This window comes from Haemaphysalis longicornis, unplaced genomic scaffold, assembly GCF_048455015.1.
Source record: "Haemaphysalis longicornis isolate Haplotype H1 unplaced genomic scaffold, Haemaphysalis longicornis Haplotype H1 scaffold_7, whole genome shotgun sequence".
NCBI classification, from domain to species: domain Eukaryota; kingdom Metazoa; phylum Arthropoda; class Arachnida; order Ixodida; family Ixodidae; genus Haemaphysalis; species Haemaphysalis longicornis.
The window spans coordinates 136,743,118-136,767,855 of record NW_027526422.1 but is presented as its reverse complement, the minus strand read 5'-3'; the positions used below and the strand labels follow the sequence as shown (position 1 = coordinate 136,767,855).

General features: G+C 47.8%; 1 protein-coding gene across 1 annotated transcript in view; it reads right to left on the bottom strand.

Moving 5' to 3' along the window:
* Nucleotides 1–23,316, bottom strand: part of LOC144146565 (uncharacterized) — a 30,930-nt gene extending 7,614 nt beyond the window's left edge. The window contains exons 1-7 of the mRNA XM_077678508.1: nt 23,271–23,316; nt 21,466–22,384; nt 17,592–17,667; nt 15,031–15,810; nt 14,816–14,952; nt 14,067–14,470; nt 13,590–13,943 (exon numbers count right to left, since the gene is read on the bottom strand). Of these exons, the coding sequence (XP_077534634.1) occupies nt 13,590–13,943; nt 14,067–14,470; nt 14,816–14,952; nt 15,031–15,810; nt 17,592–17,667; nt 21,466–22,384; nt 23,271–23,273 (2,673 nt within the window). The 5' untranslated portion in view covers nt 23,274–23,316. The remainder of the gene's footprint in view (nt 1–13,589; nt 13,944–14,066; nt 14,471–14,815; nt 14,953–15,030; nt 15,811–17,591; nt 17,668–21,465; nt 22,385–23,270) is intronic.
* Between the last annotated feature and the right edge of the window lie 1,422 nt (nt 23,317–24,738).

Genomic DNA, 24,738 nt, shown 5'->3' with positions numbered 1-24,738 from the left:
CATTGCAGTACTTGGGTTTGGTACAAAAAACACGCCTGGAAATGGACGCATCAGGTGGTTACGTGTCCAATTACGGGTTTATAAAAATTTGCGCGGCATTGCGTTCCCGCGGGATAGGCCGCTCTGCCACCTGGTGGCTACTTTACCGCTATGAAATCTAAGTCATCGACGTCTCCAGCGGCCAAAACCTCAGCAGTAACAAAAAGTCACAGTCCACGCAATAACAGCACACGAAAAGGGAGTGGAACACAGCAGTAAAAGCAACGAGAAAGGAGGCCGGTAGCGATGAACACAAGCGTCGTCCTTTTTCCGGGAGCAAGGTGGCTCAACCGAGCATCCGCGGAACGCGCTACGACACCCGGAATGCACTGCTTGGAAATACGTGATTATAAGAAACGCCCTCGAAATCATTATTGCAGACACCCAGCCTTATAAGGTATAACCTCTAAAAAGTAATCCACACCAAGTCAATCGCGAAACTTAAAGACCTACCCTGCAGTGAAACCTTTCCCGCAGAGCAAAAATCGACGCTGAATCTGGCTGCGTTGAATTGGATAATATTTCTGTCGAGTGCAGAAGAATGCGTGGGTCGTATTTTTGTGCATCAGGAATGCGTAGGTCCCATTGGAGGTTTTTTTTAATTGGTTAACTCACTGTTAAAAAACAACAAACCTCACAAATTTTGTTATCATTTTTCGAGCAATGGGCAGTGTAACGTTGCTCGTTACATCCAATTTCGGAACTTTTCTCCTCCGTGGCATGTGCAAGCACGCGCGAACATGCACATGGACAACGCACACACACACACACAGAGACAACACATTTACAGACAGCCTACGGGCACACACGCAGACGCAGGAGCACACGAACACGCACACGCGCACGCACGCACATACGTACAAACAAACTCACACATGAGCACACACGAAGGAAAGGTTAGTTAACGTGGTAGGAGTCCGCAGTCCTCCAGTGACAAGGTGTAAAGTGTCGAATGGCATTTTACGGGTATGACACGCGTCGGACGGGGGGGGGGGGGTGTAGGGGCAGTGTGGTGAAGCCTTGTATAGTGTTGCTACGTACCTGTTTGCACGCGTCCTCAAGTGCATGCTTTTGATTGAGTGGTGCAGGGTTGTGATGAAGGACATTTTTAGCGAAGCGTGGGTACTAGACTAACCTTTCTTGCTCCGCGGTGGCTCAGATAGAAAACACGTGTTGGGTGAAGGCACTAAACCTGCGAAAAAAAGAGGCACACAAACGAAATAAATAAAAAGAAGTATAGGCTTGCTAAGCAACGAATTTCATATTCCAGCATTGGGAACACGCAAGGCACTCGTGACGGCCCTTCGAAAATTTATTATGTTTTGGGGGCAAATGTGCCGGTTGAAATTTTTTGTTTGTAATTTCATGTATCATTTTCAAAGATGAAGAATTCGTGACATTTATTTAGCAAATCATTATACCTTCGGCACTTTTATTTTTGTAAGAACAAAACGGCAAGAGAAGGAACGTTCGCTACCTTCTTTCTTCGAGTTACTGAAACACGTCATTGGGGGAAAAAGGGGTACAAGAAATCATTGTCCAATTGTTGCTTTACTTTTCGTAACGCCTACAACACTGATTCTATACTTACAAATTCAAACAAAAAACAACATCGTAAACTTTGAGGCAGTGGCATTGAGCAGCTATAGAAGCAACTATAGAAGGTGGGCTCGGCAGCAGCGTACTGGGCAAAACGCTCATGAATCCCTTCTGCTTCTTGATTCAGGTGACCGCTGCCTTTCTGCAAACGCACCAATCATCAGATGGCTGCTTTTCGCCAGGACTGTACGAGGACAACCTCGGAGGCGTTATCGTCAATGCACGGACACGTGCGGACCAATGTTTAATCAACGACAACTCCGTGCCTGTAACCGCTACTACTGCGCCTGTGCCGATGTCTGGAACGTCAGAGCACGTGGGCCTTCACTTCTCTAGAAAAGGCCTCGGATCAACCTCGCAAGCCAGTGGGCTTGACAGCAGCGTACTGGGCAAAACGTTCATGAATCCCTGCTGCTTTTTGATTCAGGTTGGTTTTTACATTCCTGCTAAGTGCTGTAGAAGCGACAACTGTTTTTTAGTGCTGCTGCCTTGCGCACTGAGTGTAAGAGAGTTTCTAAGTTATGTAAGCGGCTTCAAATTCAACCTTTTGTCATGTGGTGACGTAGAGTCAAACCCAGGGCCTTCAGAAAAAGAAATGTTGGAAAAACTGCTAGCTGGCCAAAACAACATTCTATCTTCCATAAATGACATCTTGAACAGGCAAAATGAAACCGATAAAAAAATTACTGAATGGAACGAAATTGCTGGCCTGGAAACTCAACTGTCTAGCATAAATGCCTTAAAAACGGAAGTTAATGATTTGAAATCTACCATTAATAGCACTCAAAAAGACACCGCTTACCTTCTAAATAAAATAGATAATTTGGAAAACAGGAGTAGAAGAAACAATCTTATAATCTACGGAATAGACGAGCAAGACGAGGAATCACCCGAAGACCTAACGAGTAAGATAAGAAACGTCGTGTTTCAAGAAAAACTTGAAGTCACAGTTGAAGGTATTGAAAGGTGTCACAGACTAGGCCGGCGTGGTGAAATAAGTCGCCCGGTTGTGGTTAAGCTACTTGACTATCGGGAAAAAGCAAGAATACTAAGCGCGTGTGGAAAATTGAAAGGAACAACTGTATCTGTATCAGAGGATTTTTCTAAGAGTATAAGGGAAATACGAAATAAGTTATGGCCAAGCTCGAGTCAGCAGAGGAACTCCGGAGCTAAAACAAAGCTGTTTTTCGACAAACTCAGCATTGACGGGACAATGTGTGCATGGGACGAAGAAAGTGACAAACGATACAAAATTCGCAGAAACAAGTGACCCGAAGACTTAGACAGGTATTCACTATTTTAAACGTGAACTGCCACAGCATTGTAAACAAACCTGTTGAGCTCGAAAGATTACTTGTTGCTCATTACGCGGAAGTTGCTTTACTCACAGAAACATGGCTGAGTGATGATATCTTCGAAAGTGAATTCGTCCGTGCAAACTATTGGGTGTTCCTTAAGGACCGCGACCGAAGAGGTGGGGGAGTATCTATTCTTTTTAAAAGTAAAATTCGAGTTTTAAGGATGCCTGACGTTTCGGGTGTTGAAAGTATCTTCTGTAAGGTATGCGTTAACCAAATTAGACATATAATTGGAGTAGTTTATAGATCGTCAAACAGCTCTGCTCTGGTATTAGATAACATAAAAAAATATCTTCTCAAACATGTAAAACCTGGCGATAAATTGATAATAGCTGGAGATTACAACATGCCTAATGTGGATTGGGCAGACTTCTTGCCAAGTACAGATGCTTAAAATAAAATGCTAGAGATTGTTTTTACGTATGACCTATCTCAGATCGTAAGCGACTACACAAGAACGCAAAACGGATCAGCCTTCATTCGTGATTTATTTTTTGTTAGCGGTAGTATGGAAAGTAAGACGTCATGTGATGTCACGCCAGGTATATCGGATCACCCAGCTGTATTAAAATTAGAAGATGTACATACTATGGAATATAATAAAATTTGTATGCACCCGAATATGTCTCGCGCTGATTACGTATCCATCATTGACATGTTGGAAATTGGTTACGACAATTTTGCAAACATGACCTGCTCTGTGAATGAATTGTGGCTCCAATTCAAATGCATTGTGAATGAGTGTGTCGAACGCTTTGTGCCTAAAATTTCTAAAAAATCCAAAAACCGGAATCCTTGGATAACTCGGGGTACGTTACAATTACAACGGAATCTCAAGAAATTAAAAAAAAGTTCAGAAGTCCTACAAACGTCCAGCAGCAAGCGGTAATAGGTAAAATATCAAGTGAGCTAAAATAAAAATTTCTCAAGAGAAGGATAAATACTACGGCTTCTCGCTTCCGAGTTTAATTAAGGCGTCCCCCGATGGATTTTGGAAAACAATTACTCCTAAGTCTTGCTCTCCTGACATGTTCGTCATAGACAGAAAATGCGTGCACGACGATGAACTTGGTGCCGCCTCCTTTAATGCCTATTTCACTTCAGTTTTTACGACGGACAATAATGTTCTTCTCGCGTTTTCAATGAATCTCCCCCCACTTTCTGATGTTAGTATTTATGAGCCTGGAATATTGAATTTACTGTTACATCTTGATATAAAAAAATCTCCAGGACCAAACGATATCCCCAATTCCTTCTTAAAAAGATACGCAAAATGGTGTGCAAAATACTTATATGTTGTCTTCACAGTCTGCAAGTGATGGAGCTTTACCTGATGACTGGAGGCTAGCCAAAATCAAACCTATACATAAAACCGGAGGAAAAATGTGCATGCAAAATTACCGCCCCATATCACCCACTTCAACATCATGTAAACTGCTAGAACATATCATTTAGAAGCACATGTTTAGCTATTTAGAAAAACAGAAGATTTTTAACAAATATGCAGCACGGATTTCGGGCTGGTTACTCGACCACTACTCAGCTGGTGGAAACCGTTCATGAATTTGCGAGTGCCATTAATGAAGGAAAAGAAACTGACGTAGTATTTAGGGATTTTCAAAAAGCATTCGATAAAATACCGCACTAAAAGCTTCTGCACAAATTAGGACATATTATACGAAATGATAAATTACTTGCCTGGATTTCTGCATACCTCCGAAATCGAAGTCAATTTGTCGCAATCAATAACGCTTCTTTCAACTGCTCACCGGTTGATTCTGGCGTCCCTCAGGGGTCCGTACGGGGTCCTTTATTGTTTCTATTATATAATAATGACATCGTTCTTGACCCTTCTGTTCATGTTAAACTGTACGCAGGTGACAGCATTGTATATGAAAAGATAGAATCTCCGCAAGACCAGTTAAGACTAAATAATGACTTCCAGAAAATACTTGCTTGGTGCCACGAGTGGCAAATGTCTATCAACTTCAAAAAAATTGTCTTAATGAAAATAACCCATCAAAAATTTCCCTTCCAGTACCAATACACCGCTAATAATATTCGTCTGCAGGAAGTAGAACACTACAAGTACCTCAGCCTATTGATATAGAACAAGCTTTCCTGGACGAAACGCATAGACAACATCACAGCTAGATCTCTAGTCAAGTTATTCTTTCTACGGCGTTGCTTAAAATCGTCCACACCTTATGCACGTCTTCTCGTATATAATGCAATTATCCGACCAATAATGGAGTACGCAGTAGTAATCTGGGACCCATTCACAAAATCCGATATTAATAAATTTGAAAGGTTGCAAAAAAAGGCTGCAAGATTTATTTACAATTCATATGCGCGCACCTCAATATCAGCTCTTCTTGAACAAAGTGGGATGTTGCCCGTTTCAGAAAGAAACCGGATTTGCCACCTGAAGTTCTTCTTTCAATAATTAGATGGCATTACTTTGTTGACACTTCTCGCATCCTAAAATATCCATCCGGTTATAATACAAGACGCCGCCACGCGTTCTCTATAACCCCATTGAACTATGGAAATATTTGTTACAAATATTCATTTTTCCCTCGAACAATTGTTGAATGGAACGACCTCACTAAGGAAGCGGTAACACAGCAGTCATTGATTTCATTTGAAAAGTGTTTGTAATAAGATATGTATCCATATTGTTGAGCATTTTATGTTCTATTGTTTGTTGCATTATCTTGGACGTATTTGCATTTACTTACCTGTACCCACCCTGCAAAAGTCTCGAGAGAGACTGCAGTATTTACAAATAAATAAATAAGTAACATCTGGACACAATACGCTCCCAAGGCAGCGCCAGAAATCAACACACTCCCAAGATTATGCACTCACGTTAATACTTACCGCCCTCACCTGAAATGGGTGACTGTTGTTGGAAATTATGAATGGGTGATGTGAGGCAAGCGTGGCAGAGGTCGGCAGAAAGTTAGGTGTGTACGTGAGGTCAAGAAGTTTGCAGGGATATATAGGTCGCAGTTAGCAAATCACAGGTATACCTGGAGATCTATGGGAGAAGCCTTTGCCCTGCAGGGTGCTTGAACTGGTTGATAATGATGATTATGATAATATGAAGAAGACCAACAGTGCCAAGCTGAGAACGAGAGAGGAAGCGCGTTCAGTTGTGAGAGGCGCATGAAAGGGTCCTGAAGTGGCCGTCCTTTTAAATGTGTCATTTTTTATCTTATCGTGGCCTTCACAGCTCGTAGTCGTTCTTTTTGCCGCCTCGTATTTTTACTACTTCTAATCTGCGTATGCAGAACCGCTGTCATTTGACCTTGTGTCCCGTGTGTAGAACTTCCGGCAGTGCACATGGAAGTAAATGAAACCGGATGAAATTCCTTACGGCCCGTGAAACTCTTTGCCCAAGGGTTTTGTTACAAAGTAGTCTGTAGCTGCATAAATGTCCTCTCATAACAGGATAAACCAGGAAGGCGTCTAAGCGAGGCAAATTGCATTCAAACTTGAAAAAAAAAAAAGATTTACATGACGATTTGGAGAAAGTATGCAGTAACAAACGACTTCAAATTTAACTCATCTGCTTGACAATATAGGCAACATTTCCTCTATTGAACCAGGAAAACAATTTGTAAGAATATCAAATTGAGTAACAACAATAAAACTCTACTCTCCAAGGACACGTATTCCAGTGACGTGGGAGGAATATATAAGTAACTAGTGCAGACCAACACGGTAATTGTTGCAGACATTGAACTTAACCGCGCTGTAAATATTGACGGGGTTAAAGCTTTGATGGAGCAAAAACGTGGTGGGTAGTTGGCCGCAAAATTATATGAACCAAGGGAGCGGTGCGCGGACCCTATCGACGCAATACCTGCCGGTACAGCGCCTGCTGTCGAGATAGGTAAATGTTTATGCCTGCCCTTCCGTAATCACACACTGAATGTCAATTTTCTTGTGCTCGGCGGCAGGGTCTTTCCAACCTTGAAACCGGCGGCGTTGTGCGGTGCGCCGAGCGAGCGGGAGCATTCTTTCCAGAGGACCGCAGCGTGTGGCGTGGGGGGAGCCGTGGAATCATTCGGGTGTAGCTTAAAGTATAAAGTAAAGCTTAAAGTAAAGTAAAGCTTAAAGTGTAGCGTAAAGTATAAAGTAGCTTAACGTAGTGCGAGTTTTAGCTTACCGTTTTTCAGGGTACGCTCCGCTTCGATACCAAGCGGGAGCGCCATTGCGCATGCGTGGCGCTGTTGGACGCGAACAGCATTGGCTCCGGTTGCGCTGAGCGGGCCGCCGATCGCGGAGCGGGCAGTCCGAGGCGGTCAGCTAAAACACTAATATTTCCGCAAAAGCTCGGTTATTATCTTTCAATGGGCTCATCCGTGGATTGGCATTGAAGCAACTCGACGATAAATCTTCACGCGTGACTGAACGGTCGCTGATCGGTATGTGACGGAACGACAGCTAATAACAAGAAATACTGCATTCGCCACTTCTCTTTTTTCTAAGTTCGTTTTTCTACTTCGACAAACCAAGTACAGATCCGTGTAGACGTAAACAGAGCACGGGAGCGGTGCCCGAATTTCATTGCGGCACCGCCTAGAAGCGCCGACGAAAAGCAACGAGTGGCCTTCTGGGGATGCGGGCGCACTGCCCCGGCCATAGAGTTCAATAATAATTTACGCTAGAGGGGACACTGGCGCTAGTGTCTATGCGAACCGCCGAATGGCGCCTTAAACCCCTTTGGAGGCGGCCATTCCTGGAGGATACAAAATTTTCGAACTCGGCTTGACCCAGCAGTGATCTTGACTTCACTTAAGCCAGTTTTTTTAATACAGAAGCCATAAATATTCAAACGTTTATGAACTGTTAGTCGGTGTGAACAACTTGTACTTTGTGTGAATTTGATATTGGGGTTTTAGGCGAGTTCTATTGTTACACAGGATAAATTTCTAAAGTACCTATACGGTTTTAGCTTAGCGGAGCCGGCAATTCGGTGGCGATGCGTTTTTTTTTTTTTCTTTTTTATTGCGTGCGAGTCTGTGCTGGCGTGCGGCTAAAAGCAGGCCGTGCGGCTGAAAGCAGGCCCCAAGTTTGCATGGTAATTGGCTGTGACAGTGATTTTTCGTGTGCCTTCTTCACGTCAATGATTACAGGCAACCGATTCCCAGCGGAAAAGAGCTGTGGTGGGCCAACGCGAACATCCTGGCAGACTACGGTTGAACTGCCGAAATCTTTCTGTGCAAACGACCTACCCTCGCTTGTTTCGCCTATTGTTACCGTGATAAGGTGCTGACCCACCCGTCGGTCACCGCTTTTACGTGAACAAAAATTCGACGACTGTACACGTACACTGACGGCTGGTAAAGAATTTTTACTGGCTTAGCCGCTACGCACTCGTGTTGTCCTCGCAAGTGTCGTCATGAACGGGACTAAGATGGAACAGCATGCTCGTACCGTTTACCTCGAGTGGAATATTGAATTTGCGTCCCTTTCGTGAAATTCCGTTGAACATGACTAGTGCTGGAGTAGAGGACACATGGCGATGCTAGTACTTTTTCGCATTCATTTCATTTTAGGGGAACAGTACTTGCTTATTGCAGCTACTGTAATCGGGTTCTTACACCAGTTCTGCCCTGTAACGAGCCGTCGACGCTTTCAACGCCCAAACCGAAACTGATGGCGCAGAACAATCCGGAGCCAAGTACACATAACTACCGCCAAGCCAGAAATTAGGCGAAGTTCGAAAACCACAGGTATACGTCACACAAACGATTGCAGCGGCAGTGCCCACTCATTTTGTTTGTGTAAAACTCTATGGCCCCCGCCACCCTCTCTGACAACGCTTAGTCGTCGTTCTGCTGTCGTGTCTGACTGCGTGTGCCAGTTTTCAAGAGGCAGCGCTTGGCTGTAGAATGGCGCTGTCACATTGCCGCTCCACGCAATTAGCGGCGACCGAATCCACTGCTGTTGAATAGCTTCGTCCTTGAAATCGTGCCTTGTTGCGCGCTATTCAGCGCAGTCATCGATGTCCTCGTCACGGGCCGCATTGCATTGCATACCTATCATGGAAAATTATCGCCAGCAGACGCATTTTTAAAGACGATGGTCTTTTTTGGGATACTTCAACTTGGAAATTTTGGTATATCAGTATGTCTGTTTTTATGTCTGTGTGTCCCTTCATTCAGCCGTCAGGCCAAAGCAAATTGAAGATACTGAATAAAAGGTTTCAATTCTCCGGATTTCCAGCAATGGAGATTTGTCCAATTTATTGGACGTCAAATATTACCCCACTATACACCCTTACGCCAGTAATACGCCACTTACACCCTTAAAACCGAGTTGTCCAATATTTTGCACGGTTTTCAGGGCAATCAATGAAGTTTTGTTGAAATTGAGCCAACGGAGACGGCAGTAGGCGAGAGGAAATGTCGGCGTTCAGCAAAAAGGTGTTTTCTGGGGACCGGGGGACTGTAAGTGCTAATAATGTGATATTTTATACAAGATGTGTTTCGTTAGCTTAAAAGGTTATCATGCCGGGAGCATGATCAATGGGAAATTTACTTTAGCGCACGTGGGTTTTTCTCTGCTTGTGATTTAATTTTGCATCTCCAACACGTTGGTCACCGCTACTCAAGGCAGTAATTTCCAATGCACTGCGCACTTAGTGCGTTAAACGCGCGTTCATTTTGATGTGGCGCGGCATTGTTGTACTTTCTTGAAATTTCTCTTGTGCCGTGCTCGAATAAAATGGCTTCTTTGTCCATTCAGGGGAGTGGTCTTGAAGGGTGTAAAGCGAAGAATTGGAATCCTTTTAACAGCAGAGTTGGTCAAGCTCTCTTGGTTGCGCCGTCAATGAACGGGACGAACAATACCAAGAAAATGCCTCGCGCACAGGAGAGTGCGCCTTGTGAGAGTACCCGGTGGCATGTACCCACGTCGGGGATTGGCCATGAATCGGGCGTAAGGAGGGCTAATGCGCCCCCTACAGAAAACTGTAACTTACAAAATTAAGTATTTGGATGAAGAAATAGCATACAAATCACATGTACGATTTGCTAAAAAAATTCCAACACAGAGTTTGAAACAAAATATTGTGCTATGCATATCGAGAGAGCACCCAGCGGAACGTACCAACGTCGGGGATTGGCACGGAATTGGGCCAACGGTGGGCTAATGCACCCGCTACACAAAACTGCGCTCATTAAACTTAGAGGCGACGCGGCGGCTGCGCCACAACTGTCTCCGAGTCTGTGCGCCCACATGGAGGGATGGGATGACCAAAGGAGATCCGGATGCCTGAAGAAGAGGCAGCTTATCAGGGAACGTGCCGCACAGCCAGGTGATAATGCATTCAGTTTATGCCGAATGGCGTGTTTCCGCATAAAAACGAACAAAAAAAAGGAGCAGTAGTGCAATTAAGCACCTCTCAGGGTTGGCAGATAGGGCAAACGCCGCCCGCTGCAGGCTTCAGGGATGCAGTTGTAAGACGAAGTGGTTTTTCCATCAATCTTCGTACCGACTCTACGCAAGTGATACACTATTTGAAACAGGTTGCGCAGACCCCCATCCTCTGCCAACGCATCCACCAGCTCCACAGCAAAATGCCACCCAAAGTGGTTGTGTCATGGGTTCCTGGTCACACCAGTATTGCAGGAAATGAATGGGCTGACTTCCTGTCACACAACTGCCCGGCCCCATCATCCCCCGCCCAGCTCCCAACTGACCCATGGGCCACAAGAATGGCTGCAAAGGAGGACCTTCGACGCCGAACGCGTGCTCTCATACCTCTGTGTTCGGTTCTCCTCCCCCTCAATCTTACCAGGATGGAGGAGGTTGTACTACGAAGGATCCGACTGGGCGTGGTTCATACTCCTGCCCGCACGAGTGGATGGAAAGGGGACTACCGAGGACAATGTAAATGTCCAACCTGCTGTGAGGAAACGGTTCCGGCAGACCTTCACCACCTACTATGGACATGCCCTGGAACTAAGGTCATTCGAAGAAAATGTTTGATGGCAGCAGGCCTAAATTTGCAGCAAGACACGCATTACCATCGGTGGCTCCATGGTCCTGCCTACCGTTCCCTACTGGACTATATCCGGGAGGCCAACCTAGTTTCCTGGATATAGATCGGACCCGCTTGGTGTCTACTAAGCCTTGAGGCTATTAAATAAACGAACAAACAACAACAACAAAGGGACAGCCATAGCCTCCTGTATACCCATGTCAATCAGGTGATCGTCCCCGTTTAGGGCAACCATGGCCCCGTGGTTGCGTGATTCCTCTGCCTTGCGTGGTTCCTCGTCCCACAGTCTCCTGTATAAGGCGTTGTACCGGAGGCTATGGGACAGCTCTTCTTCTGCGTAACCACGAAGAGATGTGAAATGGAACAGCCCACACAATATCAATTTCAGAAAAAACTTGTAAGAAGCAATTAGGGACAAGTTTTCTTTGTACCTTTTTTGAGATTTGTAGAATATCGTATAATAAAGTGTTCTTCAAGCATGTGTAATAATTTCACTCGGTAGAGTCGGTTCACGTTACTGCTAGCCCACTAGTTCAACACATTTTGCCTGATAAATTTCTACTGTCTTTTAGACAAAAACACTATCATCATCACCAACCTATCTACGCCCACTGCAGGTCAAAGGGCTCTCCCATTATATCCAATTATCCCGGTCCTGTGCTAACTGCAACCAATTTACCACCGCAAACTTCTTGATCTCATCTGCCCATCTAACTTTCTGTCGCCCCCTGTCATGCTTGCCTTCTCTAGGGATCCACTCTGTTACCCATAATGACCAACGGTTATCTTGCTTTCGCATTACATGCCCTTCTGCCCACGCCCATTTCTTCTTAATTTCTACTAATATGTCCGTAACACGAGTGTGTTCTCTGACCCACTCCGCTCTCTTCTTGTTACACCTACCATCTCCCGCTACATTGCTCGCCGAGTAGTCCTAATTTTATGTTGAACCCTCTTAGTGAGCCTCCAAGTTTCTGCCCCGTAGGTGAGTAACGGTAAGATGCAGCTGTCATACCCCTTCTTCTTCAGGGACAGTGGTGAACCATCGCTTCTTCAGGGACAATCGCTTCTTGGACTCCTGGCTAAGATCAAACCTTTATTGGACACATGCCATACTAAAACTGCGGCGAATATTGAAATAAAAAAGTAACTTTTCATTCTTCTCGCCTAAACAACTTAGCCGAAAATTTTATGAAAATTTGTCAATCCAAATAAAACCCGGAAATAAGGAGGATATACCCACAACCATTTATAAACATATAAACCTCGTGGGAATGTTCCTGCTTGTCATAATTGTTGAGGAAAAACAAAATATTCCTCATATCAATACATAAGTAACATTTGCAATGTTTCTTCCCGCAATGTTTCTATCGCGAAAACCAAGCATCGTGTATTTACACGATGCTTGGTTTTCGCGATAGCAAATGAAATAGTACAACCCCAGTAGAAAAAAATTCCCCGCATTTCCCCGAGGGGAAGAATGTGAAAGTGCGAATGCACGAGTTGAATTTGCGCGGTTCGGTAATGTTCGCGAAAGAGAGATCACGCACACACACACACAACTACAAAGAAAGAAAGATGCATTTTTTCCCAGACACCTATTCGTGTTGTCGTTGTACTTGATTGCTAGAGCGGATCTCAGCTTTGAAATTTCGTGTCAGTGAGTGAGTTAAAAGAGTGAAAAGACTTTATTCGATCATCCGGCGGACGACTATCCTAGCCCCACGTGGGGAGGGTAATCGCGATGCCGCCACACATCATCTCGGCGTGGTGTCCTTTACTCAGCGAGCAGCCCTTACTGCTCCCGCCTTCTGGCACCCGCGCCTGCCCCTGTGCTGGGGTGTTAGCGAGCACCTGGTGCTTTCGCTCGGCCGCTGCTTTTCGAGGGCAGCCGAAATCCACTGGACGGCCCGTGTTTGTTGTTCCCGTTGGTCGCTTCCCGCAGCGGCCGCAAGCCACGGCGGGATCGTCGTCACTGTCCGTGCGTCCCTCGGATTTTGTGCACAGTCCCACAAAATGTGGGCCGCAGTAGCCCTCTCCGATTCACACACGCGACACAAGTCACTCACATATACGCTACAGCACACGTGTTTCATGAGCACCGGCGTGGGTAGCGACCCAGTCTGCAATTACCGGAACGTCACCGCCTCGCTTCGGGTCAGGCCCGGGTGAGGCGGGGGCATAGTCCTGCGCCCTAGTCTATACCAGTTCAACACTTCACTATACTCCGTCATCCTGTCTTTAACTTCGCACCACCACTCCTTCGTCGAGTCGGCCGGTTGGGCGGGGCGGTATGTGAGACCTCGCGCTGCCTCGTTGGCCGTCTCGTTGTGGTTTGCGTTGCCTCGGGCTGACACGTCCCTTCCCATGTGGGCCGGGAACCACTTGATAGTCACCGCTCTGTTCGTTGGGTTCACCGCGCGCAACACCCGCACTGCTGCCACACACACACTGCCTCTGGCGTAGTTCCGCACCGCGGTCTTGGAATCGCTCAGCACGGTCGTGCATCCGGGGTGGGCGAGGGCCAGGGCGATGGCTACCTCCTCGGCCTGATGCGCCGACCGTGTCCACACGCTCGCCGCCGCCTTCGTCTCGCCGGTGACCGCACTGACCACCGCCGCGGCGAACGCTCCCCTCCTGTCCTGATATTCCGCCGCGTCCCCATATACGGCACCGCTGTCTCTGGCGTGGAGGTCGATCAAGCTGCTGGCCCTTGCCGCCCTCCGCTCCCTGTTGTACTGAGGATTTACGTTCTTCGGTATCGGGCACACTTGCACGTGTCTCCGCACACACTCTGGTACCTCCGCTCCTTCCGCAGTCTCCTCGTCCGCTCTCCTCAGCTCCAAACCTAGGTTACGGAGCACCTTCCGGCCGGTTCTCGTGCCCGAGAGCCGCTCCAGCTGGGCCGTTCTCTGGGCTTCTGCAATCTCCTCGAGAGTGTTGTGCACCCCCAGTGACAGGAGCTTCTCCGTGTTTGCACAGTCGAAAAGCCCGAGTGCGGCCTTGTAGGCCCTTCGTATGAGCGCGTTGATCCTGTTGCGCTCGTGTACCTTCCAATTGTGGAAGGCCGCCACATAGGCAATATGGCTCACGGCAAAGGACTGGACCAGCCGCGTTAGGCTGGCCTCCTTCATGCCTTCGGCCCTTCTGCTCGATACCCTCTTTATGAGGCGTATGGCCGTGTTGACTTTGGCCGTTAGGTGGTTAATGGTTTCGCCATTGCATCTGCCGCGCTCTAGGAGCATGCCCAGCACCCGGATCTTTTCGACGTGCGGGATCACCTGGCTGCCGCTCGTTCGTATCATGATTTTCTCGCTGTCCCTTCTCGGGTCTCGCTTCTTCTTTCTCACTCCCTTCGGTGGCACCACTAGCAACTGCGACTTGCTCGGTGAACACACCAGCCCCGAGCCGTCCAGTTGCTCCTCGATGGCGTCGACCGCCGCCTGTAGCGTGTCTTCAATGTGGGCGTCGCTGCCTCCCTTTACCCAGAGCGTGATATCGTCGGCGTAGATGGTGTGCCTGACCCCGCTGACGCGCAAGAGCCGTTCAGCCACTCCGATCATCACTAGATTAAACAGCAGCGGCGAAATGACCGACCCTTGCGGGGTCCCCACGCTGCCAAGCTTCTTCTCTGGTAGCTCAAGGTCGCCAGCGTGTATTTCAACCGTGCGACCCGACAGAAAATCTCTGATGTATCTGTATGATCGCTCGCCCATGTTCAGCCTCGACACTTGCGCCAGGATCGCAGAGTGCGTCACCTTATCAAAGGCGCTCTGCAGGTCCAGGCCGAGCACGGCACGGTTGTCCCTCGTCCTGGTGTTGTCGTCCAAAATTTCCCTCTTGAGCTGGATCATAGCGTCCTGGGTGCCTAGCTTGCTCCTGAAGCCGATGACCGTGTCCGGGTAGAGCCCCGACTCCTCCAGGTACCGCTGCCACCTGTTCATCAGGACGTGCTCCAGCACCTTGCCCACACAGGACGTGAGCGAGATGGGCCGGAGGTTTCCAATGTCTGGCGGCTTGCCCGGCTTGGGAATCAGGATGGTTTTGGCCGCTTTCCACTGCCGGGGAAGAGTCCCAGCCCGCCAGCAACGGTTGTAGTAGTCCGTCAGGTTCGCGATCGCTGACTCGCCGAGATTCTTCAGCACCTTGTTCGTCACTCGATCTGGTCCTGCCGCCGATCTGGTATTGAGGTCATGCAGGGCCGATCGGACCTCCCATACCTCAATGTCTCTGTCCAGGTTCGAGTTGGCCACACCCTGGTAGTCCGGGTGATGCACCGTCGGGGTGGCCAGCAGGTATTTGGCGTCCAGGCGCCTTCTCACCTCGTACTCCCCGCATTCCGTGACCGCTGCGTGCATGATCCTGGTTAGCCGCTCTCGCTGGTGCGGTTTGGTCCTGGTTTCGTCCAGGAGGTGCCGCAGCAGGGTCCACGTCCTGCCGCAGTGCATCTGCCCGTCCGCCGCGCTGCGGATCTCGTGCCATCGCTGGGCGCACAGTGTTGTGCAGTGGGCCTCGATTACTCTGTTTAGCTCCGCGATCTTCTTGCGGAGCTTCCTGTTGGTGCGTTGCGCTTTCCACCTCGTCAGAAGCGCTTTCTTGGCCTCGATGAGGTGGGCCAGTCGGTTGTCCACTCGCTCGATACTGGCATCCGTCTCAATCTCTCTGGTAGCTGCCGCGGCCCGCTCCATGAGCCCCGCCGTCCACTGCTCGATGTCCTCGATCACCACCGTCTCGCCCGGTAGGGACCCTCGGAAGGCGTTCCAGTCGGTGACTTTGTGCGTCCTGACGCAGTTTCTGGGGCCCCGGCATTAGTCGTGTCAGTACTCCTTTAAGCAGGTGCATTAGCCCTTCTCACGCCCGATTCTTGGCCAATCCCCCACGTGGGTATGTGCCATGTCAGCGGCCAGGCAGCGCGCGCCCATCTCCCCCGTTGCCAAGGAAGACAAGGAGATTCCTGGCGAATCCCCCACGTGGGTATGTGCCATGTCAGCGGCCAGGCTGCGCGCGCCCATCTCCACGTGCGCGGACATCGCCGGTGGACGCAGGTTCAGGGTCGCTTAAGAGGTGCATTGCACTTAAAAAGTTCCCTGTTATCAAATGAAATATCTTCGTCGGTATGTTGCGCGGTGTATGTATCACGTCTCCTTTAAGTGGCGTCGATTTTCATTGAGTGCGGAGTGCGCATATCTCAGGAAAGGAATGCGCCAGATACCGATTTTCCATACTTCAGCCATCATGGCAGTGGTGATGAAGTGTCAAGTCTAGACGCGAAGACATGCCCGCCAATCGAAAGGAAAACACCGATGACACGGCATTGCGGCGGAGGAGTGCCGAGTTGCCGACGCCCGTCGTCTCAAGCGCGCCCAGAAAAGGTCCTAGCAACGGGGCTAGCTAAAAGACCGTGTGGCGAGAGGCACCTCGAGGCAGCACGGCACACACCTGGCGTGCGACGCGTGAATCGTCTGTTTCCCGACCCTTCCGCTACGACGCAGTAAAAATGAAATCTCGTTAAAGAAACCGCAATTTCACATATGCTGAACGGAAATGGTAGGAGAAGAGTATCACTGGCTGACAGTAGAGAGAACAGGACTGATGCACCCTCGGCGGCAGAAGACCATCGTATTTTGACGACATTTGCAGCGGCGCAAGCAAAGACGCGGCCAATTGTTTATTGACCTTTCTTGGATACACTCCTGAGTTACTAACTGAGGTCCTGAAATTAGGAGCAAACAAGGCAACCCCGAATAGAGAAAGATATCTTAAGCCGATAAGATTTCTTAAAAAAAACAAGAAGAGAAATCCTAGAGATTTATTTTTAGTTTCTGGTGGACATATTGCGAAGCTACATTTGTTGTTGGCTTATTCTACCGTATTGCACAGGCAGGCCCTGGGAAACCAAATAGGCCGAATGCCTCCCGAGCAGGACACCGATGGCTGCGCAGTGTTGCGCCAGCAAGGCACGTTTTCCAGCGCCTAGATTCTTAGAACTCCAAAGCGGCGGATTTCTTTCCATTACTTCTAGTAACATAGTTGGGCCACGGGGCGGCCTCTGTAGCATCCACCGTGGTTCCGCAATCGAAACCGAAACTAGCCAAAGTCGCCGACCAGTGGTTAAGCACTCTGCTTCAATGCAAGCCGTATTGCGTTATCACGTTCCCGGCCTTCGCGGCCGCACCCTATCGTCTGCTGCTATGTTGTAGTTTATGGCGTCATCACAGAAAAAGGAAGCTCAAACTAACGCAAAAGTCTTGAAGGTAGCGAAGCTGTACGCAACCTCCATGAGATCACTACGGTTTAAGTCCATGGTGGCAACTGATTTGCTTGTTCGCGGCTGCAACGACCATTGCTTCATCTTTGTTGGTATAAGTGTTATCATCCTTCATTTTTGTAAGGTATAATCATTGGTCAGTTGTGTGTGCATTAGCCCATTTCACGGCTCGCGGTTCAACCGAGCGTCGGCTCCCGGTACCGACAGGTGTTCCCGCTGCTGACGAACCGTATCAGCTGGACGTTGCCTATACCGCTCACAAACCTTCGCGCGGTTGCGTTGAACGGATTCAGTGATTTGGGCCCGCCGACGACTCTCGGCAGCCTTCTCTGTGGCCACGCTGTCGGTGTTGGCTCTCTTGACTCGTTTCCGTTCTCGGTCCCCTGCGCGACAACCCTCGAGGCGAGCGGCGCCCTCATTGCGCGTAAGGGCGACCCGTGGGCGACCCATCCCTGTGCTTGAGCCGGCGCTCTTCTAAGACGCATTCGAATGACGAACGTTGAGCGGAGCCATCAAGTGACGCGAGCAGTGTAGTTGCGACAGCGAAAGCGTTCCGACGATTAGGCTAGGGTGCTTCTTTTCGCAAGTCTTGGCCAATCTCTGAGAATATTTGGCGTGCCAAACGTGCGCCGGAGCCCGAGCAACGTGGGAAGTGTGATTGCGATAGTGAAAGTGCGGCCACGATAACGCTGGGGTTTTTTCGGGGGTAGGGGCAATCTTGGCCAAGCTCAATCAGTGGGTATGTTGGCCATGACAAACATGCGCCGGGGTTTTAACGGCTGGGCGGTCGCCGTGAGGCAGGAGCTCAGGTGCGCCCGCTCAGCAATTTCTTGGTATTTTTAACTGCAAACACGAAAAATTCTGATTTACTAAAGAGCTCAGATCTTAAAAGACTGCCGTGACCTTCGGTTGTGTGACGCGGTAAGGACAGCCAAACGCTTCGCCCCATAACGGCCTAGCGTGTCGACACCGCCGGTTCCCTCGTTCGTAAGGCTTCAACTCCATCAGCGCAATAATTAATAAAACAGACAGTTTTATTTTATTGTTTTATTGAATTCTATCATGTGACCCACCAGCTAAGAGGATTGTGGACAAATGTCATGCGTTGGGTTCTTTGTAATGGAGGGGTTTGTACTGCTCTCTTGCATTACTGTTACGTTAAACATTTATTAGATAGGTTTGTTGCTAACTATAAAAGAAAACACGGGACTTTATTTTCACGTTCCGTTATTCCTGACCTGGAATCAGTCAAAACTACAAATTTCTTTTGAGCGAAAACTGTTTTAAATCGCGTGTCTTACAAAACTGAGCATGATGCATATTCAGGAAGATTTGGCTGGTATTCGAAAAAGTGGGTGGTATTGGAAATGGTAAAGTCTGAAAACCATAATTGTTACGAGCTCTAGAACATTGAAAGTGTGGACAGAGAAAATGGAAAATGGAGTGCTTTTTCAAGTTGCATGAATTATTAAAATGATTAAAAGAGACAGTTAAAAGACAGTAATTATTAAAAGAGACGGTTTTCTTTGATTTTTTTATTGAATTCTATCATGTGACCCACCAGCTAACTAGAAGGAATGTGGACAAATGTCATGCATTGTATTCTTTGTAATGGAGGGGCTTGTACCGCTCTCTTGCATTAATGTTACGTTAAACACTTCTTTGCTATTTTTGTGGCCAACTATAAACAAAACACGGGGCTATATTTTCACGCTCCGTTATTCCTGAGTTGGAACCAGCCACCCACCTCAACTTACTGGAAACGTACCCCACTCCATTAGAAAACACTTCATAGTGCCTGTCTTACCACGCAATATGCACCCTGTGCATCACGAGGATCGCAGAGAAGCCGGAGCCCGGGCAATATTTAGGTTGTACGGAAATGCACCATCTACCGCCTCAGTAAGAACTACGTTTAGAACTACTTAAGAACTACTATTAGAACTACTACTCAGTAGAACTACTTAAGAGAAAACTGTTTTAAATCGCGCGTTATACAAAATTAGGCATGATGCAAAGTCAGGGAGATTTGGGTGGTATTCGAAAAAGGGGGTGTTATTGGAAATGCTAAAGTCTGAAAACCATAATTGTTACGAGCTTCAGAACATCGAAAGTGCGGACAGCGAAAATGGTAAATGGAGTGCTTTCTTATGCACCATGACACCTCGCTAATACGCATTCGTTTAATGCGTAATTTCGGTTTAAACGTAGTTGCGAAGATTAACCCACTTTCCATTAAACCCCATGCATTGGCTACCCGTTTATAAGGGGAATTTAGTGAATTTGTTAAGCTTCTGTTTTTGCTTGCGTTGCGTTGACAGGCTCACATACACACTTTTCATCATTTATGTGGTCGATGAGGAGATATTGATTTTATAAAGCACAAGAGAAGACAAACTACCTTGCGCTGCCTGCGGCGCCCGCACCGACTAAGCAAGCGGCATCAATGCAAGGTGCTATCGTTATTAGGCGATGAAAATGATGTGAAAAATTTGTTTCTCGGGAAACGTGTCTGGTGCCGCGACCCATCCAGCGTGTCTGGGTTTCACGATTCCGTGCCACCCCTCTTTCTATAATCTGATAATGTTATGCAAATGTAGAGTAATACTGGAAGTAGTGGGACAGTGCATTTTAATTGATGGTTGGAGTCCGTTTACTCGCCTCTTGTACAGCTTTGACTTTCGGTGATGATGACCGTATTTTAAGTGTATTGCAGCTCTTCGGTGAATTTGGAGATTTCCCTCGAAGTATTTTAAAGTTATCCACTCAGCACGTAAGAACTACTTCCATACCTTAGGGCACAAACAAACACACCTGTTTATGGAAGGCCGGTTAGAAATGGACAGCAAGGAATTCAGTATTGCTCATTATCTGTAACGCCTGACTCTGCCCACGGTAGTTTTCTTAGTTCCAGCAATTTCTGTAGAGCCCTTGTGCAGCCCCCTGCTTTCTGCTTTAACCATAACAGTAGACGCAATACCGCGAAATTCGACATCTCTACAAGTAGAGCGACGCCTTCATGCGACTGGCGATTTTGTGGGAACAATGCATTGTATCAGCAGATCCCGCAAATAAGTGTTCAATCTGGCAGGAAGCCGAATAATTTGGTCCCCCACGGTTGACGCCCTCTAACCCCGCCATACAAGTGGAAGCGAGACGACAGCTGCGATAACTCATACGACATCATCGTGAATCAATATGTAAAAGCATTTCCAATAGTGACAACAATGGACTTGAGACTATCGAATTCGTATAATTTATTGGCACATCTCTCTTCTCGTGCGGCAGGGATGCCAACGAGAATGGCAGTGCATCCGTCTGAAATTGACAGACTTCCGAGAAATTGTGGAATATCAGGGCGATTCCTGGGAAAGGAGTTTCTGAAAGAAAAAGCAAGAAAGCAAATTAAGGATTCACTCATCACTGTCAAAAATATCGCGATGGGCGTGCGGCCCACTAAAAGATTTTTGAAAAGATTGACCCTCATGCGGCCTACAGGCTAACCACATATACTAATACTCTTTCTTCCACTATCGTATGGTCTCCCTCAACTCTCCCATCCACAGCACAGCGTTGGGTGAAGGTGTACCCTGAGACAGGTTATAAAAACCCGAGCCGTGCATTCTTTCTTCCTCTCCTTTTATCGAATCCGTGAACAAGAAAAAACTCGCTAATAACGTATTAAAATATTTTCCCGCCGTTTTTATCTGCTATTGCTGCAGAAATGTAATGCTCTCAGAAAACGTTCGGAAATATGGAAGTGACCCGAAATTAAATACCTTGAATTTAGGAAAAACATGGAGAAAGATACCACAACTATACAAAAACAATATAACCTGCCCCCTTGCCCCCTTCGCGTTGTGGTAAGTTCACTCTATTACTTTCACTTGTCTTAGCGCATGGTGGCGGAATCCATTGCGTGTCGTTAAAAAAGTAAAGCGCTATAACTACATAGGGCACATTAACTATTAAATTTGTTGAGAGTTGCATTTGAAGTTGTGAAGGAAATTGTGAAGCAATTTACCATCACCATGATTCATGTAATGGTCCTCCAGGAGGCGATGTAAATTTTTGGAATAATTTGCAAAATTCTCCATTCAACGTGGATGCCATCCTTCATCCCTTACGTTGCTTTCTTGCATTTTTGGCCGCATGAGTCTGAGCGGAAATATAATACTTACACTTCTTCTTGCGGAGAAGGGTGGTGTAGTCGAAGGGAGAGCCAAGGCCGTAGCCGTAGTTCAGGCCGTAGGCGCCAAGACCGTGGCCGAAACCGTAGTGGCCAACACCGTAGCCGAGGTGGCCAACACCGTAGCCGTAGACTGGAGCAGCGTGGGCGACGCCGTAGGAGGCGACGACTGGGGCAGCGTGGGCGACGCCGTAGGAGGCCACAGCTGGGGCGTGGTGGACGGTGGTGGTGGCAACAGCTGGGGCGGCGTGGACGGCAGCAACAGCTGGGGCAGCAGCGTAGGTGGCGACTGGGGCAGCCACAGCAGTGGCGACTGGGGCAGCGTGGTAGGTGGCGACGCGGGTCACAGCTGGGGCAGCGGCGTAGGTGGCGACTGGAGCAGCAGCCACAACTGGGGCAGAGCGGACAACGCTGGTCACGGCTGGGGCAGCAGCATAGGTGGCCACTGGGGCAGCGTGGTAGGTGGAAACGGTCTTGGTGACAGCTGGAGCAGCGACGGCGTAGCTGGCGGCTGGGGCGAAGGTAGCGACTGGAGCAGCAGCCACGACTGGAGCAGAGCGGACGACGCTGGTCACAGCTGGAGCAGCAGCGTAGGTGGCGATTGGGGCGGTGGCGTAAGTGGCAACTGGGGCAGCGTGGGCGACGGTAGCCACGGCTGGAGCAGCGTGGTAGGTGGACACGGTCTTGGCAACAGCTGGGGCAGCGACGGCGACGCCAGCGGCTGGAGCGTAGCTGTAGCCGAGGCCGAGACCAGAGTAACCGACACCGTGGGCCAGGCCGTAGTGGGACAGGCCGTATCCGGCGTAGCCGAGGCCACCGTAGCCAAGGCCGTAGCCGAGACCATAACCACCAAAGCCGGTGTAGCCAGCGAAGGCGCTGGTGGCCAGAGCCAGGATGAGGCAGGCGCGAATCTGCGGAGAAAATTGCCAATGAAGTGAATGTGGTTTGGACCTAAATGCATGGCGGATTTTTGCTGTGAACTTCGGTGAGCCTATGTATAACATTTATATTAACACAGCTCAGCGAATGGTTCTCGAACACGATAATGCTTTGTTGTACAGCTCGCAATCGCCTGAAGTATGAGCCAAAAATTACGAGGCCAAAATGCTATCCACCTAAGTATAAAATGAAACTCGGTACTTCTTAGTCTTGTAGCCAGCGGTGCTCCCACCCGCAGTTGTTCTGACGATTGCGATGGGGCCTGAATTAGCTGAAGTAATGTATTTCCGGAGTGGCATACGTTATGGTTCGTTAAATGTTGAAGCTCGTAAAAAAGAATATACACTGAGTTTTTCTGTTACTACACTTTTGATTTTAACTCCTCGGCTGTTCCGCTACTCATTAGGCCTCATTAGGGCCCTTTACAAAATAATTGTCATTGTTACCTCAAAGCTTCGGGGCGGATTGTGTTCACGGCACGATTGCACTCATGAACAATTAATCTGTGCACCGCTGCTGCATTAAAGAGCGGGCTTCGTGTGATCACATCTACAAATGGGAGAGGGACTTCAAGTTGTCTTTTCTTTAAAAGCGTGCTCTGAAAGTGATGTACCATTTTTCTTGGTAAGTCATACCAGAAGCAAAGTGTCTTAATACAACTGAGCAACAAACTACGCATGGCGGCCACTAAAAATTGCGAATATTTGAAGTTTTCGGATGACGGAGGTACAAATTAGAGGTAGTGTTTCCGCTATACTGTGCAAATTCGCTTTCGCACGGAATTCCTGCAGCATGCCAGCGATGTCATATGCTATGAGGTGTTCGAAAGCTGTAAAAGAGGCCACGAGATATGCTTACCATGGTGTCTTTCAGCTGCTGTAGGTCCAACTGCTGATTTGACTGCTGTTGGAGCGCTTTTATATAGTGTTATTCTTCGGTGGCGCTGCAGTCATTTCTGAGTAATTTGCCAGAAAATTAGGTTAAGGAGAAAACCAGGAGAATCGCTGCATATTCGAACAAAAAAAAAAGCCACGGGGTAAGTATTGCAACGAGCGAGTACCGCCCTGTGCTTGAAATGCATGACAAATAGGGGTCAAATAAAAGAAAAACGTCTTGGGGTTCAGGCGGCCTCGAGAAATGCGGATCTTCCCCACTGACCTTGGCGGCGTGAAGTCTAGTCTAGGAGAAAGTTCTCGTAGCTGTTGACGGCCGATCGTATCTTTCGAAAGTGCAGTTTAATAGCGCACTTGAATGTGAAATAGAAGCAGTGAGGCGGGGCAGACCGGATCTTATGTGGCTGAATGCGTTCATACGACAAGCACAAAACCACCTTCACTTTATTGGCGCCAATCGAAATTCCCCCAATCGGTAGCGCATCCAATTTTTGCCATATTTACCGCTTGATTTCTTTTTTACTATTTTCAACAACATACACGCGACATGATTGTCGATTAGGACAGACTTCAAACAGAAATTGGTAAATGATTGTTAAATTTAAAATGGGAATGATATCATATCAGTACTTGAACTATAAAACAATTTATGAACCGGGGATATGAGAAAAAATAAAATACTACTATCGCCAGCTTCACCAAATTTTCTTTCACGGAACAGCTCGTACGAAAGCTGATTCCCGTCAAATAATATTGCTCGTATTTCGCCAATTGTTTCTTTTAATCATTGCCATATTCATCAATAAAGTAAGTGCATCGTTACCGCTAGTCCAAGGGAATAAATATTGCACATTTAGAAAATTACGAGGCCAGCGAAATTGGGTAGGCAGAAATGTTCTGCACGGAAGCACTCAAGGTTTATAATTTCGCAACCTAGAAATTTTCACGCGGAAACGTGCTGCCAGAGCCAATATTTGATCAAAGGCACGTATAAAACTGGGGCAGGACCCTATACCTGCCACACTCGTGCCGGGATGGGTAACTCGCCACACCCTGCCCATGTCATAACCGCTTAATTTAGCTACTTTTTTTTGTTGAAACCTTCTTCTTTAGGGCGTTGGTCCTGACTAGTGGCACCCGCTTCATATTTTGATGAGCAGAAATAATAAAATTTGTGCGTTTTCTTTAGCAGTTACACTTGTCGGGCTCCATGCCATAGCATTTTGCTGAGCGAACAGTTGGACTGAGCGACCCCGCCTGGTCGAGAAACCTCGACCAGCAGGGCACCGCAAGCTCAACTGAATACCAGTGGAGCGATCGAATCGTCTGTCGTACGTGGTAGTGGTAGGACAGCAGAAAAAGTGGGATATATGCTGGAAAGTGGAGGCTTATTTTTTTTCTCCAACCGTAGTAGAAATAATTTTCTCTCAGCT